Consider the following 15,602-nt stretch of genomic DNA (forward strand, 5'->3'; position numbering starts at 1 on the left):
GCGAGCGTGTTGACTCCAGGGGCATCACCTCGTCGGGCCAACTTGAATGCACACCCGGCAGAGTGCAGCCAAGACATTCGAGGACTTTGGTGAAAGAGAAAACAACGAGCCACAGCTTCAACAGGTAAGTTTACTGGTTAAGGTGTCATGGATGAGTCTGGAGTAACGATCACAATTGATAGGAAATTTATTTTTTGCTGATCAATATAAAACGAACCTCGAATACTTTGTCCCAGTGAGAATCGACAAGAAAGTAGATATATCGAGATCGAAAAAAATAAGTCCTATAAGAATTATGAATGACTTTCGATCGATGTCTTGAGAAAGATAGAGATCGAGAGGAGCTTTTGGTTTATTGATAAGTTTTCGTTGATAATACTTGAGTTCATCCGGCGCAGTTACAGTAAACTGTTCCCTGCTCCGGACCCGTGGTTGTCGTGTTGTAGTCGGCGAGGGATATAGCCACGGGCTAACTTAAAACACATGGTAATGCTTGTATCGAAGCCGGGGTCGCAGCGGCATGGCGGGCGGATGGGAAGACGGGCGTGGTTCAAACGTGGGAAACTCGTTGTGATCTAGACGCCTAAATCCCTTTTCGGCTCGGAAATGACCGAGACAGGGTCCTCGACTCCTCGGTGTCTCAACGTGCCAAAGGCCACGAGATTCAACTCAACTATCATTACCATCCAGAATAAAATGTTCAATGACGCAGTACACCCTATCGAATGGTCTGTTAATCATCATCACAGAAGCCGGCACAAACACAACAGCCTGCAGAACTCAACTTTGACTGTCAGCGATGAATAGGCCTTAAACTTCAAGCTTCAAGTTGGTGTCCTGGCTTGCGATGGACAAGGAAGGGGCTGACAGCGGGGTATAGTCAGAAATTGCCAATGTGGGGGCAGTGACAGTGACGAAAGAGACTTAGCCTATCAGAGTTATGACTCTCATCTTGACGGTCCCCTTACGAGTGAGTGGCCCTACTACTTAGACCCATTGTCGAAACTCGTTTTTTGTTCTTTCGCTGTAAGGTTTCTACATTTTTGCACTGCCAGGATGGGACACAGCAATTCTACTGCCACGTCAGGCTTTTCTATTGTCCCGGCGGACTACTCTTTGCTCTCATGCTCGGAACCGATTGCAGCCGAAGCTATGTCAGGCGAGCCCCTGTGTCGCAGGAGTTACATACATAATTTGAATCCATAAATGAGTGGCATCCCTAAGGTGCTTCACCTCAACCATGAAGCATGCCATCGATACTCAGACGATCTCGTCGGCGTGAATTAATACTCACGAAGTCATTCAAGAACGCGATTCAGGAAAAGGTTCATCCTCTTCAGTAAGTTTTCCTTCACCATCACTGATATCTCCCTGACTATGTCCCAGGCGCTCTCCAGAGTCAATATACTGCAGTTCATCCGTCGTCGATCGCACCAATTTTCCTTCCTCGCCATCACCTTCAAAATCCCCAGACTTCGCTCGCCCTTCTCTAACATTATCTCTATACCGTAGTCCGATCTCCAACCTCCAACATCATCCCATTCACACCCTCCCTCCAGAGCTTCTCATTCGCGTATTTGAGCTGGGCTCGTTTGATGATGCCTTATTTCTTATCACGATTTCGCATGTCTGCCACCCATGGAGGATGCTTGCGATACACACGCATACCCTCTGGCGGCGCCTGTCGTTTGATTCTCATGGATTACGTCTGTGGAAGGAACGCATAGCCCGCGCCCGTGGGTGTTCCCTCGACATTACAATCACACCTCCGCAGCACCGTTTTCCCGATATAGACGCGTTAGCCCTGCAACTGCATCTTATTGTCCCACACATATCCAGAGCCCGCTCCTTTGAGCTGCGGTTCTCAAGTTACTCGCCGTTCCTATGGAACACTGCCCTCGGCCCTATATGCCATCAAGAGCAACGGGACAATGATAGCATGGGCGCACATACTTGTGCTCCGTTTGTGCACGCGCTGCGACTGGAGAAACTTACTCTCTGTTTTCCAGAGAATGATGACTCAAAGGAGTTTGGTCTTTTCGCAGGCGTTGCGCCTCGGTTGCATCACGTCACGCTTGATGGCATTCGCCTGACCTGGCTGCCAGGGCTTTATGGACGCCTCACACATCTCGACTATACTCATCACGGATTCACAACTGGATCAATCGCCGTAGGTGAAGTTTTAGGGATGATTCGAATTTCATGCGCACTGCGCGAGCTTCGCATATGCTTTAGGAGAAGAATGCTGGATGGAGAAGTTCTGTGCCTATCTCACGACGGTGTTCCTGCAGGACAGATTCACCTTCTGCAGCTCGAGCGGCTTGTTCTTGCTGTCGACAAATCGGATATCAACATACCTCCCGAACTTACATCACTCTTGTCCCGCCTTTCTGTACCCAACCTTCGCGAACTACATCTGGTTGACCTTCGCTGTCAACCCGCTAATAGACGCTGGTGGAAGTCAGCGCCATTTCCCGGACTCAGAGCCGCCCTGAGCCTTTTTGAAGTCACAATACCATCCAGCATCAAGGTTCTGGCGATGGCGGGTCGCTGGGCAGATCACTCCTCCATTCTTTCCCTCGCGAAACGTTTCAGAGAACTTCGCAATTTGGAAGTGGATGGTGTTGAAAAGGACCTTGTTCACATGTATTGCCTTAGTGGAGATTTGCCACTGCATGATGGAGCGTGGATATGATGAGCAATATACTTCCCCCCCCCCCTTCTCTGCCCCGTTCTTTTGCACCAGTGGATGGGATTTTCACTTTCCTTACAGGATCTACACGTGAGTCAAGTTTAGGGAACTAAATAACTATTTGCGGACTCCCGCCACCTGTCTTCCTGATGGGGATTTTCCGCACACTCTTGACCAATACACGCCTTTTGTCTTATCAGGATTACCTACATACTGAAACTGGAGACTGCCGTGGACCAACCGCAGGCCCGTTCATTTCGCCATTCTTTCAAGAAATCCCCGTGTCCATCGCTGCTGAAACTATGTTCGGCCAACCCGGCCTGTTCATTCTGTCTCTCCAACATGGTCCGAATGCATATCACCCTAATGTGGATTTCATCGGTAAGAAATGGGTGATCTACTACTACAGTGAACGATGGAAAAGGGATTGCTTTTCCTCATGACGAAGACGCGAGAATGTTGGTAGTCACAGTGGTTGCTGAAGTCGAGCTTGCTCAACTCGATGGTATCGAGACCCGGAACCCTGTTTGGGGTTGCACTGCATAACTGGTATCCTGGCTGGTCAGTTGTACGTGACTGCGCAGTCTGCGTCGATATGAATCTGAAATTGTTAAAGGAGATTTCACCAGCCTGAGGTAGCTCAGGGATTGGACCGCAGTCTGTGTATATCGGAATGAAGACGGAACGACTGTCTTCGTTAGGGCACCCGAGTTGAAGATTAGTCAGCGGATGGCTCTTGCCATAGTGGGGCCCCGGGATCGGGGCCGTCAAGACAAATTCAACTCCAATGAACCTAGTGGCATCGTGGCATGACTTCCTTGTAACTAATCTTTTTTATTCCGTTCCAGTATAGCTTTGACTAATTGTTTATTCAACTTGGGCCTCATGGTCACTCAAGCGGTTAATTATCTCACCATGTGCTGGCCTTGCATGATTCGACGTAACGTGCAGGTCTCGCTACGACAAATCATTAATGCATTTGTGACCACTTACAGCCGCACACGTACAATAACACACGTCTATTTTACATCACCGGGTGCAACCTTAGTATATAGTCCACGTACCCGTTACATTTCGATTCACTCATCCTTCTCGATCAGACTCAGGTGAGACTCTTACATCTGTTCCGTACTCGATCAAACTTACCAGCCCTCGTTGTTCTCTCGCAGGTACTTACTACGGTACTAGAATCCTCTCTCTCAAACTGAGTATCTTGTTAATCTCTTGCAGCCTCATTTCATTGCTTGTATCACCATGTTCTCTCCTGATAGTTATACGTTGAAGAAGCTCTACGATCTCACTGGCCTGATCGCACTAGTGACCGGTGGTGGTACAGGCATCGGCCTTAATATTGCACGTGGCCTCGCTGCTAATGGGGCCAAGGTGTATATCACCGGCCGAAGGAAGAATGTTCTTGATGGAGTAGTTGCGGAGTGGAATACAACCAAGAGTGACGACATGGGACTTATGATCGCGTGAGGTCTATTCCTTATTCTCGTTTCGTACGGGCTGATCAAGCACGACGTAGACAAGAGATGGATGTCACGAATAAGGACAGCATTAAAGCTGGTGTGACGAGAATATCCCAAACAGAGAGAAGGCTACACATTCTCGTGAACAAGTATGACATCTACTCTCCCTATTTTATCGTGACTTATGGTCGAACAAAGTGCTGGCCAATGTGGTCCTGTCTCTGATGAACTAAATCAGCCATCGACTACTGCTCAAAAGGAGGCCGGACCACTTAGTGAATACCTCTTCAACAATGAATCGTTCGAGGAGTGGGGCTCCCTTTTCGCCATTAACACATCTTCGATCTACTTTGTGACTATTGCGTTTTTGGATTTGCTCGACAAGGGCTCTAAGGATACCGGTAAAGAAGGGTTCTCTTCAAGCGTCATCAATATCACCAGTATCAGCGGGCTCATAAAGGTCGCACAGAGACATGTGAGTAAAGCCACGGTCGCGTTCGTTTATCAACACTGACTTTGATTGACAAGTTCTGCTACAACAGCTCAAAAGCTGCTGCATCTCACCTGACCAGGATGCTTTCGACAGAATTTGCCCTGAAAGGAATCAATGTTCGAGTGAACGCCATCGCGCCAGGCGTGTATGAAAGCGAGATGACATATGACAATATTACAGGGCAAGCTGCAACTGATTCGGTTGGTATGCCGGTGGTGCCGGTACCAGCAAAGAGGCCGGGGACGTGAGTGAAGCTTGATCCGCGGACTAGCGCCTTTACTGACAGGAAAAATGAACAGCGGAGCTGAAATGGCAGGCACTGCCGTGTATCTTGCATCGCCTGCTGCGGCATATATGAATGGGCAGGAATTGGTTATTGATGGTGGATACTTGGCTGTGAATCCTTCAAGGGTGTAGTATGCTGTTGGTCGGCGTTGCCTCATGAGTTGTTTTTTTTGGTTATCTTGTAGCAGATGAACAGGCATAGATGTAGCATATTTAGCATTCTCCAAGGTTTTGGTCGTCTACATTTTGAAAATTTGTGCATGCGCACCAAAATTAACTGGTTGGGGTTTCCCCCTTGGCCAGACCATAAAGAAGGAATACGTTCGTTCCTTCTTGATTTCGAATTGCAGTGATAAGTGACACACTCAACAGCCAACTACAGGCTTATCTGTGGAGTAAAGGGTCGTGTGAACAAGTATTGCACCGCTGTATCAATCCTGAACAAATCAAATGCAGTTATCCGATCTTGAAGGATCCCGGGCCCGTATTCGATGAAGTCCCATCATCATTGAAGCACGCGGGTCCCAGTCACCTGAATTGGTAGCACAAAGCAGTGTCAGATCTTGGCTCATCATTGCGGTAGACTGAGTCTAACCGTCGATCGTGAACGTAGAAGCAGGAGCAGGTGATTAATTGACCACACCCGGATTCCGGAAGGATGACTGATCCTGGTAACAAGCATTAAAAATACTTGCACTAGCATTGATCATTGTGATCACGGTAGTGCACTTGTCCCTGGCATTACCACCAGGACCTCTGCGTGCACCGGCGTTGGAGGCAAGTTGATAGTAAACGTCAGTGAACTGAAGTGACGTTGGTCGCCGGTCGGGGACCGTCCCGTGACGGTCATGGCCAGGCGCCATTATGATTACGTCAACAATTACATATGAGCGTCTGTTCATGTCTTCCTTTTCAACACGGTTGACAACTGACATTGACTTTGAATTGCTGAACACAGTGAGCGCTACGGTTGCAGCTGGTGATAATACCCAAGTTTTCAATACTAATCATCTCCGTATAGGCGTATCGTTTCTTGAGCTATTCGGAATTTCGCGTCAGCTCCGCAATTGCCAATCGCCGTGTCATCGTGATTGAGGAGTCGCACTGTGTAAAAAGCCATTCATCGTGAACTGCATATTGCGACTTTGCAATGTCATCTTTAAACTCGGTCAACGCTAGAATCAGCACCAGCCATACACAAGACGCAAAAGAGAACTCTGCCAATTCGTCTGGACATGATGATGAGACCAGGAACGTTGACTCGCGGTCTTCGATAGACCATGGCATGAGCCGCGTTGAATCACCAGCCCCAATCTCACCTCCCGGATCTCCACTCAGGACACCGAGGACTACCCTCCCTGACACACCATCAAGCCGTACAGGACCACCACGCTCCTTATCATTCACCTTCTCCCACCGCTCTTCATCTATGTCGCGTCAAATTATTGGCAATAGTCAGCAAGAATACAGTGATATCTTTGAAAATGATTTAGAACGTGGCAAAACCTCGTTTCAAATTAATTCAAGTTCGTCAAGTTTTCGCGGTGCGCTTGAGATTAGCCCTTCTCTGGGAAAAGCGACTACAGATAAGAAGGGAAAAGCAAGAGAAAGCAGAGTTTTGGATCAATCCCATGATTCACCATTAGATGATAGGTCGAATTCGATGTTCCCAGAACATTCTAACACAATAATTGAAGAGGAAGAAGAGAAGACAGAGAGGAAACCCATGTCTCGCCATAAAACAATAGGACCTGTTCGCAAGCCCACAGATCCTCCCCCTCTGGATCTCCAGCGTTCTCAATCTCACCCTCCCCAAATAGATCACAAGAAGCCAGGAACATCCGCAAAATGGAACAAATTACGTAGTCTCCTACCTTCTGTCATTCGTGCTGGGCAACCTGGCATTCCTGCACTACACTCCGTGGTCACCTCACACGAGGTGAATATCACGGATGAACTCATTACGGGCGGTTTGTCCACATTGATGCTGCGTTTGTGGTTTGAACACGACGAGAAGGGGCATCGGCGCATCCCTATCCTCCTCCATCGTCTGCGCATACGGATTAGTGACAGTCTACATCCCATGCAAGCGCATAAAGCTGTGTTTCGTATCGAGTGTGAATATGCCAACGGCGCAGTGCGTTGGGTGGTCTACAGGCAGCTTCGTGATTTCCTTTCCATGCATGCCCATTACACCGTATCCAATGCGTTCAAAAGTCGAAAGGATGTATTGCCAGAGTTTCCTCGAACTAGTAAGAGTTGTGCATTTGTCGATGTTTGGAGATACTCAGCTGTTGTACAGGTCTTCCTTACTTTAAATTTTTGAAGAAGGAATCCAGCGGGCGTCACGTCAGACAAACTGATTTTGCTCGTTTGCAACGAGAAGCGCTAGAGGACTACTTGCTTAAGCTTATACGCGCTGTTGTTCGTCTGTTCTCCTATGCCGTAATTACCCTTCACAAACACCGTTCTAGATGTTTCACCCAACTGCAAACCGACTTGCATGCTTCCTTGAGATAAGCGCATCATTCATCACTCTTGCTCAGTTTGGTGGCGCACAACTTAAAGCTGGATTCCTGCGCATTGACACAGAAGGTAATGGCCCCGGGTTTGGGCGAAAATCAGCACGGTGGCGAGAGCGGAAGGTGTCTCGGTGGTGTGCCGTTCGTGAGAGTTATATCGTGGCTGTGGAGGACCCAGGAGAGGCAAGCTGAGCGCCATTTCACTGACAATCCTGCTACTAATAAACATGGCTTAGATTGCAATTTGGGACGTCTTCCTCTTCGATTCGGAATTCAAGATCATTCGGCCCACGCGATACTATCGTAAGGGTCTGCACCTCTTGCACGCAGAACCCGAGGACCGTGAATTTCTTGTTGGCCTCAACAAGACACAGCAGGAGCCGCACCCACAGACTCAGATAGAGTACCCACAGGCCGAGGCCGAATGTCTCTCTGCGATAGATAGTATCAAAAGTCGCCTTTCGCGGGTCCTTCGAATTGCCAATAGGTCATCGCCAAATATTACAGCCACTACGGATGGTGAGGTGCCGATCAATCGGGATAATACCACGGGAACGGGGCACACGAGGACAGAGTCAGTCAGTTCTGGCAGCTCCGCAGTATCATCTCGTCCTGCGACACCGATGTTAGATCCGTCTACGCATGTGAATCCTCTGACCAGCAGTGGTCCCGCCGAGGGTAGGGAGACAGAAGGGGAGATAAATGAACAAGATAAGAGGAAGAAGAAAAAACGGTCGGATGATGTCTCAAAGCATACGTTTTATGTCCAGAATTCGCAAATGCGGTTGAAGTTATGGGCAAGAAATGAGGTTGGTTCCTCATGTCGAGTGACTATATATTACTGACGAAGGGTGCCCTGTACCTAGCGTCAAATGTTGCAATGGATTACTGCCCTAGAAAAAGCCGCTGCTGCCACCCCATTCATCGCAAAAAATCGCTTTGACAGCTTTGCTCCAGTGCGATTGAACGTCGCTGCTCAGTGGCTTGTTGATGGGGTTCGTGTCTCCTTTTCTCCATATCATCTGACATTGATCACAAGGAGTAGCGCGACTATATGTGGAATTTGTCCCGGGCTATCCTCATGGCACAATCGACCATCTATATTCACGACTGGTGGCTATCCCCTGGTACGTCCATGGCTCATCATGGTAGTCACTTATTTATGTAGTACAGAGCTGCAACTGAGGCGTCCTAATAAACCCAAGTATCGCTTGGATCATCTGCTTGAAAGAAAGGCCAAAGAAGGCGTCAAGATCCACATAATTCTATAGTAAGAACTTTTCGAATGTCGGTATCTAGTGTTATTGATCTGGTTCTAGCCAGGAAGTTTCGAATCGCACTACCCCCACGGATAGCAAGTAAGAACTGACAAGCGCATCATAAATTTGGTGGACTCACCGTATCATAAAGTTATGCGAAGCAACGCCTCATGTCGCTACACCCAAACATTATGGTTCAACGTTCACCTTCACACTTCCAAACTGGTACATTCTACTGGGCACACGTAAGGGTCCTTACGCAAGAACGCGGTTACCAATGACATATCCTTAATAGCACGAGAAGCTTTGCGTTATTGATGAGACTATAGCATTCATGGGAGGAATTGACCTATGTTTCGGAAGGTGTGCAGTTAATTCAGACGTCGACCAGTTTTCATCACTGAAGACCTTCAAAGATGGGATACGCCACAGCACGTCATCGTCGATGACTCGGAGCTATCGGCAGACAAGACCGAAATCTGGCCAGGTACGTTTTAGCTATACGGTAAACTTAGGAATTGGCTGACCATGCATCACAGGCAAAGACTACAGTAACCCGCGGGTTCTTGATTTTCATGCGCTAAATAAACCCTTTGAGGACATGTATGACAGGACGAAGGTGACCCGGATGGCTTGGTACGGTGGTTTGTGCTTCAGGAAATATTGATATTCACAACTCCTCCCGAAGGCATGATGTAGGTTTGCAAGTCGTAGGCCAGCCTGCTCGTGATCTCGCTCGACACTTTGTTGAAAGGTTTGTCTTCAAATTCATTCGCGCGAAGCATATCATTTAACTACCGAGCTACAGATGGAATTATTTGCTTCGGCTGAAGGTGTGTTTGTTGCCTGATAGATCTTTTGGCTTCGCTTAAATTTTATCAGAACCATTCCCGAACCATGCCTTTCCTGCTACCTCCGCCCGAGTTCAAACCTGAAGAGCTCGCTGCAATGGGCCTGACAGGCACATGCGAGATGCAAATATGCAGATCAGCCGGCCCTTGGTCGCTCGGTACTTCCAATCGAATTGAGCATTCAATTCAAAATGCATACCTAAAAGGTCGGCCATTATGGCTTACGCAGGAAATGTTACTGACATAGTCTTTTAGCCATCGAGATGTCGGAACACTTCGTGTACATTGAGAATCAATTCTTCATAACCTCGTGAGTACTCGCTGCTCTGCTACCACCGCTTGCTGATTTGTCTCGCAGGACCGTCGTGAATGATGTCAAGGTTGAGAACCGGATTGGCGATGCGTTGGTCGATCGGATCATCCGCGCACATCGTGAGGGCACTCCGTGGAAATGTTGCATCGTCATTCCCCTCCTCCCTGGCTTCCCCTTTTCCATTGATCACAGCGACGCTAGCGCAGTTAGTCGGGAAACACATTTTCCGAAATATTACTGAATAAATGTATCAGATTCGAATCATTGTCGAGTGTCAGAACCGCACTATCTGCCGTGGGCCCAATTCGATATTTACTCGACTTCGCAAAGAGGGTATAGAGGTGCGTGGTTGATTTTACGATTGGAACCGCTGTGCTTATCCTTTATCGTTAGCCTGAAGATTATATCTCTGTTTTTTCACTGAGAAACTGGGCTAAACTGCGGAACGGTGTATTGACTACTGAGATAGTAAGTGCCTATGCTGCTGTGCTTTCGAACCCCCTGACCAACCACGCTATAGTTATATATTCATGGCAAGGTATAAATACCAATTCAATCCTTGAAACTGAATACTCAGACCCACCGATCTCATTAGGTTTGTATTGTGGATGACCGTCTGGCAATTATTGGCAGTGCAAACATCAATGAGCGTTCTCAACGTGGCGATCGAGATTCCGAAATTGCTGCAGTCATCCGAGACACTGACCTAATTGACGGGTACGACTTTCTTGGTCTCGTCTGCTAATATTCTGATAGTTGTGGTGCATCAGCACGATGGCAGGAAAACCCTTCAAGGTCGGGCGATTTGCACACACCTTGCGAATGCGGTTGATGCGAGAGCATGTTGGTGTGGATGTTGACGCCATGATTGATTATGAGCCTACGCCCCAAGAAGAAATCGAGCCTGATCATGAACAAGAATGGGACCTAGAATTGGGGCAAGAGCGTGGTGATCGCAATGTTACTCAAGCCAAGCACATGACCCCCATGTCTAATATGCTCCACACTGCAGGCGAAGATATCAAACAAAGTTCGTGTTCACCACAGTCTCGAAGACTTGAAAGACTAAAATTCAATTAAGCTGACAACGAAGCTGCTTGGAATGCTTTGCACCACCTTAAGAAACCTATTGGGAAGGTGGAACTTTACAAACCAAACAATCCGGAGCAAGATGCATCTCTGGAGGAGCGTATGACGTACATTTGTGAAGGCAAGAAGGGACTAGGACTCCCTAGCGTAATAGTCCCAACTGTAGAAGAGGCAGTTGTTCAAGACCGCCTGCCTCCAGGTTCACAGGCTGAGCATCCTCCCTTGAAAGACAAGCTCGAACATCAACTGGGCGGAAACTCTGACCCCGTCGAGAAGCGCACAACTAATGGGAAAGCAAACGGTGCTCCGGCGCTTGCGTTAAAGAATCTACAGACCGGTGACGAACCACTCCATCTGGAGTCGGGCGCCAACGACCCGGACGCGCTTGAGAAGACTTCTCTGGGAACCAAGACCCTGCCCAGGAAGCATCTCACTAGCAAAGTCGGCAATAAAGCGTGGGCTGTATCGAGCCCAGCTCCCCATGTAGATCCAGAGGGTTTTGAAGACCCAATATCTGATGCATTTTGGAAGAATGTTTGGATTGCTTGCGCTACGTATAACGTATGTTATCTTTGCCTGGGAGTGGTGGATAGACTGATTCTTTTTCGCAGACCGATATTTATCGCAAAGTTTTCCATGCTATCCCCGACGACCACATTACGACGTGGAAGCATTACAAAGAATTTGTTATTCACCACGAACGCTTCTCTAAGCTGGTTTGTGGATCTTTTCTTTGTCATACCCCTCCTAAATACTTTTATCACATAGGCAACGAGTAGCCATCCGTCCTACCCAGCATCACGAGTACCCTCAGAGACAACGCACGAAGACGGACCATATCAAAAGGAAGGTTTGGCGGATGCCGCTCAGGAGAGTCGCGAAACCTTTTGCACCAACGATGGAAGCGACGGCGCCCCCTCCAGGGGATCCCAGCTCCTTGAGAAGGACACTCGTAGCCGAAAACCTGTGAATGGGATAGAGCCTTTTACCAAGCAGGAACGAGATGAAATGGAAGAGCTGTTGAAAAGTGTCCGTGGACACCTCGGTGAGTGCCATCCATCACCCCCATCCTCAACTTCTTCTCATATCCTCGAAGTTGTGTATCCCAACCGATTCTTGGAAGGAGAGGACATGGCAGGGAACTTTATGTTCAATGCAGACAGGTGTGTTGCATCACATACATATATTTCATGTTGTTCACAGTTGCTAGGATGCTACCTCTCCCGATCTATAACTGAACTTTCTCCGCACCATCAGTTTCACGGACCCATTTCGCATAAAGGATCGACAATGTATACGTATCACGCGCACTCCTAACATTTGCTTTCGAGGTTTTGCCATTTATTCTTTTCTTTTAAGCTGTTTCCATGTCGAAGACCATCTTGTCTGGGAGTTTTCCCGCTATGTGATCTAGTCTATTGGCAGCATTAATATACGCACCTTCAAGGTACGGGCTGGAGAGGGCCCGGTAATCAGTATGCGCCTGATGCGGGCGGAATTCATCCAATTTCTCCTTGTTCTCGAACAAAAAAATGGCCCCTAAAGCATGTCGGACAGCAAGTCACAAGCTTTTGTGAGATAGCGCACCCATGTCATAGCCGTGGTCGAGGGGGTGGAGGACCTTCTCTCCGGTGATAACGCTCTGAAGCGCGGATATTCTTGATGGAAGCTCTTTGATAAGTTCCTTCACATACTCTCTTTGCTCGGGGGTTGCCTCCGACTTGAACTTGTACAGGACTTTGCTGCGTTAATTCCAAGCAAGGCGAGGGGGTCTGATGGAAAGTTACCTATATTGTAGATGGTCATGATGGACTCAGATAGAACCGGGAAGTGAATGGTCGCTCAAAACCACGGAGGTGTGCCAGGATCACTTTGCAGTGTCAGCATTCTCTATTTAAGTGAGACAGGTGTATGGTGTATGACATGGACTGTGTGCATGTGACGATATGGCTTGTCAGGGTGCAATGACAGAAATACCTGTCTACATAAAAATCATAGTCGGAAGCCGAAGTTGAGGATTATCAATTTCCTCATCACGATAAGCGCAATAGATTTAGCCATCTACACGAGTACTTGGTACAGCACGATATCAAGCTAAGTAGTTTCCCCTCTAAGCTGTCTCGATATCAAAGATGAGTTTGTCTGCGCCCTGTTCAGATACAGCGGTCTTTGAACAACAAGAAAACCCACCTTCGATATAAGGTGCTGTGAACGCCTGGTAATCAATATGCGCCTTGTGCGGGCGATACTCGTCCAACTTGACCGCGCTCTCGAATAGAAAAATAACCCCTAAAGCACAGTCTTATTAACCATCCGGGTTATAGATACGATGAGAGATGCTGTACCAATATCAAAGCCATGTCCAAGGGGATTGTACACTGTTTCTCCAGCAACCATGCTCTGGATTGCAGGTATCTGGGATGCAAGGGCACGGGCAGAGTCTTCTACGCTCTGACGTTGTTCTGGGGTTGCCTCAGGCTTGAACCTGTATAAGACTGTGCCATGTGTTAGATCGCTTGAAGTCGGGCAGGAGAGAACGAGAAAACCTACTTATATGGTGAATCGTCATGGTGAACTAGAAGGGAGGAAGAAAGAATGGTCACATGGATGTTATATCCCCAACATATATATATGAGCACGGCGGCTCGGTGTTAATTTTGTCCACTCCGTCATCCTGTGCTGTGTATTTGCAATGCGTCCCCCTATAGACTGGTATAAGCAGCCCGCCTTTGAGGCAAGCTGACGATAGATGAGTCAGACTGGTGAAACTGCATGGTGGCACAAGGCTCGGTAAAGCTTTCCAAAGGGTCAACTTCCCAAAAAGGGGTGCTTTTCCGGGGGCCAGCAAATGTTCCTATTCGGGAGCAACGTCACGTGCAAACATCACCAGTTCGCGACGGCTTGCCTCGCGTCACTCGCAAGCCTACATCCGAGTATTCGGCTCTACTCTCAACTCTTGATCAAGTTTGTTTCCGACTTCGTCTCCACATTCGCATGGCATCTTTCATAGATCGAAAGCTATTGTAAATACGATGTCTGTGCCATTAATGGTCGCTTTTGTGATGAATGCAGTTTCATTCAAAGTCGCGCGTTGACAACGTTGACGACTTGTTTAAACAAAGTACGGTGCAAACGCTATTTATAGTGTGCAGCGGACTGATCAAGCCGGCGAGAGGCCGAAGGGTTGTGTATGCGAGGGCGGGAACAATTCGGCTGCAGAGGGTGACGATCATCTGAAAGCAAAAGTCGACTCGAGCTTGTACTAGGCCGGGGCGACAACCGACTGCTAGCACTGCAGAACGGCACTCACTCCGGGACATTATAAGGCCCTAAATGTTAGCTTTCAGTCGTTTTTGGACTCAGAGCCATCCGAAGCTGTATCATTCCGACTCACGGATGAGGTGAATGGATTGAAAGGTGATTCAGTTGATTCAGATACTTGCGAAATAGCATCGTATTAAAAATTTTCACTTCAAGGGCCGCGACCCGAAGGTAATTCATACACAGCAGCACCTTCAGCCATCACCTGCATGAGTAGTACAACATCCGATCAAACTAGTTTCCTCTCTAGGCGGATGACTCGATATCAAAAATGAGTAGACCTGCACCCAATCATTCAATGAAAGCGATCTTCAAACAAAAACAAGACATACCTTCGGTCAAAGGTTTCGCTAACCCCTGATAATCAATATGCGCCTTGTGTGAGCGATACTCGTTCAACTTGGCTTGACTCTCGAACAGGAAAATGACCCCTGAGGTACGATCTTAATGATCACTCTAAAACAAGACGAAAAATGGCATACCTTCGTCGAAGCCGTGTCCGAGATGGTTGTACACCGTTTCACCAGTGATAATGCTTTGGATTGCAGGTATCTGCGACAGAAGGGCGCTGACGCTGTCCCTCACGCCCTGTTTCTGTTCTGGGGTCACCTCGGGCTTAAACTTGTACAGGACTGTGCTGTGCATTAGCATCTGATTTCAACGCTTCGAAGGAGGGTTTACCTATGTGGTGAATGGTCATGATGGATTGAAAGGGTGAGGGGAAGTGATAGCTGAGTCCATTTGCTTGATGTCTATTTAAGCAAGGGTCGGACTAGAACTGAAACTAGAGAATCGTTTGTGAGGGCGGTGCAAGAGGTTCGCAATGATTATCGATCAATTGAGGGGCTACAACGGACTGCCACATCATGACACTGTGCACCGCAGCATCCTGATCCGAGCGGAGGCACTGCAACCATTACTAAGGTCATAGTTGAGCGCTGAATTATTCATCATGCATCAAGGCCTTAGCTCCGAGTGCTTCCGCCCTCTTTACCCGGCGTCCGGTTTGCAGCTACCCAGTATTCAGCTTTCTTAGAATTAATGATTAATGTTCCATCATGTCAGTTTTATACGCCAAGTCTACAGCACGCCGTGATAATCAGTAATCATTGATCCATTCCGACAGACGTTAATCATAAACGTCAAGCGGACCAATAACTAACTCTGCTGTGGACTACCGAGCGACACCTTGTGGTCCCAAACGAGAACAACATCTGCGTGACGGCTTGTTTAAACAAAGTACGTGGCGAATGCTATTTATGGTGAGCAGCGGACTGATCAATGCGGAGAAGCATCGTGACTCCC

The 15,602-nt window shown here is 48.0% G+C and overlaps 6 protein-coding genes across 6 annotated transcripts; 3 read left to right on the forward strand and 3 right to left on the reverse strand.

Moving 5' to 3' along the window:
• Nucleotides 1-1,247: 1,247 nt before the first annotated feature.
• On the forward strand, nt 1,248-2,695 carry HD556DRAFT_1238552 (uncharacterized protein; the record flags this gene model as incomplete). The annotated part of the gene is made up of 2 exons (XM_041297981.1): nt 1,248-1,325; nt 1,400-2,695. 2 exons carry the CDS (start codon nt 1,248-1,250, stop codon nt 2,693-2,695), a joined length of 1,374 nt encoding a protein of 457 aa, XP_041159448.1.
• Nucleotides 2,696-3,946: 1,251 nt separating this feature from the next.
• Nucleotides 3,947-5,433, forward strand: HD556DRAFT_1480051 (uncharacterized protein; the record flags this gene model as incomplete). Its single annotated transcript, XM_041308616.1, has 5 exons — nt 3,947-4,142; nt 4,211-4,313; nt 4,363-4,639; nt 4,693-4,901; nt 4,957-5,433. 5 exons carry the CDS (start codon nt 3,947-3,949, stop codon nt 5,072-5,074), a joined length of 903 nt encoding a protein of 300 aa, XP_041159449.1. The 3' UTR covers nt 5,075-5,433.
• Nucleotides 5,434-5,821: 388 nt separating this feature from the next.
• Nucleotides 5,822-12,556, forward strand: HD556DRAFT_527594 (phospholipase D). The gene is made up of 28 exons (XM_041310877.1): nt 5,822-5,899; nt 5,964-7,194; nt 7,245-7,366; nt 7,417-7,647; nt 7,701-8,273; nt 8,331-8,459; nt 8,510-8,591; nt 8,638-8,734; nt 8,784-8,822; nt 8,875-8,968; nt 9,019-9,086; nt 9,140-9,210; nt 9,263-9,359; nt 9,412-9,477; nt 9,532-9,556; nt 9,606-9,780; nt 9,830-9,884; nt 9,933-10,092; nt 10,142-10,228; nt 10,281-10,355; nt 10,408-10,425; nt 10,483-10,604; nt 10,658-10,917; nt 10,969-11,537; nt 11,588-11,692; nt 11,745-12,021; nt 12,073-12,139; nt 12,187-12,556. The coding sequence occupies exons 2-28, from the start codon at nt 6,093-6,095 to the stop codon at nt 12,212-12,214; spliced, it is 4,794 nt and encodes a 1,597-aa protein (XP_041159450.1). The 5' UTR covers nt 5,822-5,899; nt 5,964-6,092; the 3' UTR covers nt 12,215-12,556.
• HD556DRAFT_1443995 (uncharacterized protein) lies at nt 12,331-12,782 on the reverse strand (the record flags this gene model as incomplete). Its single annotated transcript, XM_041306712.1, has 3 exons — nt 12,331-12,515; nt 12,564-12,713; nt 12,764-12,782. 3 exons carry the CDS (start codon nt 12,780-12,782, stop codon nt 12,331-12,333), a joined length of 354 nt encoding a protein of 117 aa, XP_041159451.1.
• A 143-nt stretch (nt 12,783-12,925) lies between these two features.
• HD556DRAFT_1376631 (uncharacterized protein) lies at nt 12,926-13,740 on the reverse strand. The gene is made up of 4 exons (XM_041303106.1): nt 13,527-13,740; nt 13,322-13,471; nt 13,167-13,265; nt 12,926-13,118 (listed from the first exon to the last, which is right to left on the reverse strand). The coding sequence occupies exons 1-4, from the start codon at nt 13,543-13,545 to the stop codon at nt 13,087-13,089; spliced, it is 300 nt and encodes a 99-aa protein (XP_041159452.1). The 5' UTR covers nt 13,546-13,740; the 3' UTR covers nt 12,926-13,086.
• A 742-nt stretch (nt 13,741-14,482) lies between these two features.
• On the reverse strand, nt 14,483-15,220 carry HD556DRAFT_1376636 (stress responsive A/B barrel domain-containing protein). Its single transcript, XM_041303107.1, has 4 exons — nt 14,979-15,220; nt 14,780-14,929; nt 14,630-14,728; nt 14,483-14,578 (listed from the first exon to the last, which is right to left on the reverse strand). The coding sequence occupies exons 1-4, from the start codon at nt 14,995-14,997 to the stop codon at nt 14,544-14,546; spliced, it is 303 nt and encodes a 100-aa protein (XP_041159453.1). The 5' UTR covers nt 14,998-15,220; the 3' UTR covers nt 14,483-14,543.
• Between the last annotated feature and the right edge of the window lie 382 nt (nt 15,221-15,602).

Source organism: Suillus plorans, assembly GCF_016647745.1.
Source record: "Suillus plorans strain S12 chromosome Unknown HD556scaffold_33, whole genome shotgun sequence".
Lineage (NCBI taxonomy): Eukaryota > Fungi > Basidiomycota > Agaricomycetes > Boletales > Suillaceae > Suillus > Suillus plorans.

Excerpts from the sequence above, each read along its gene's own strand:
- HD556DRAFT_527594 (XM_041310877.1), top strand. The coding sequence starts at position 6,093 with ATGTCATCTTTAAACTCGGTCAACGCTAGAATCAGCACCAGCCATACA. Across the intron at positions 9,478-9,531 it reads GCTCGACACTTTGTTGAAAG|ATGGAATTATTTGCTTCGGC; the intron begins GTTTGTCTTCAA and ends ACCGAGCTACAG. Across the intron at positions 12,140-12,186 it reads TTTATGTTCAATGCAGACAG|GATGCTACCTCTCCCGATCT; the intron begins GTGTGTTGCATC and ends CACAGTTGCTAG.
- HD556DRAFT_1376636 (XM_041303107.1), bottom strand. Across the intron at positions 14,729-14,779 it reads CGGACACGGCTTCGACGAAG|GGGTCATTTTCCTGTTCGAG; the intron begins GTATGCCATTTT and ends ATCGTACCTCAG. Across the intron at positions 14,579-14,629 it reads AGCGAAACCTTTGACCGAAG|GTCTACTCATTTTTGATATC; the intron begins GTATGTCTTGTT and ends GATTGGGTGCAG.
- HD556DRAFT_1376631 (XM_041303106.1), bottom strand. Across the intron at positions 13,266-13,321 it reads TGGACATGGCTTTGATATTG|GGGTTATTTTTCTATTCGAG; the intron begins GTACAGCATCTC and ends ACTGTGCTTTAG. Across the intron at positions 13,119-13,166 it reads CACAGCACCTTATATCGAAG|ACAAACTCATCTTTGATATC; the intron begins GTGGGTTTTCTT and ends AACAGGGCGCAG.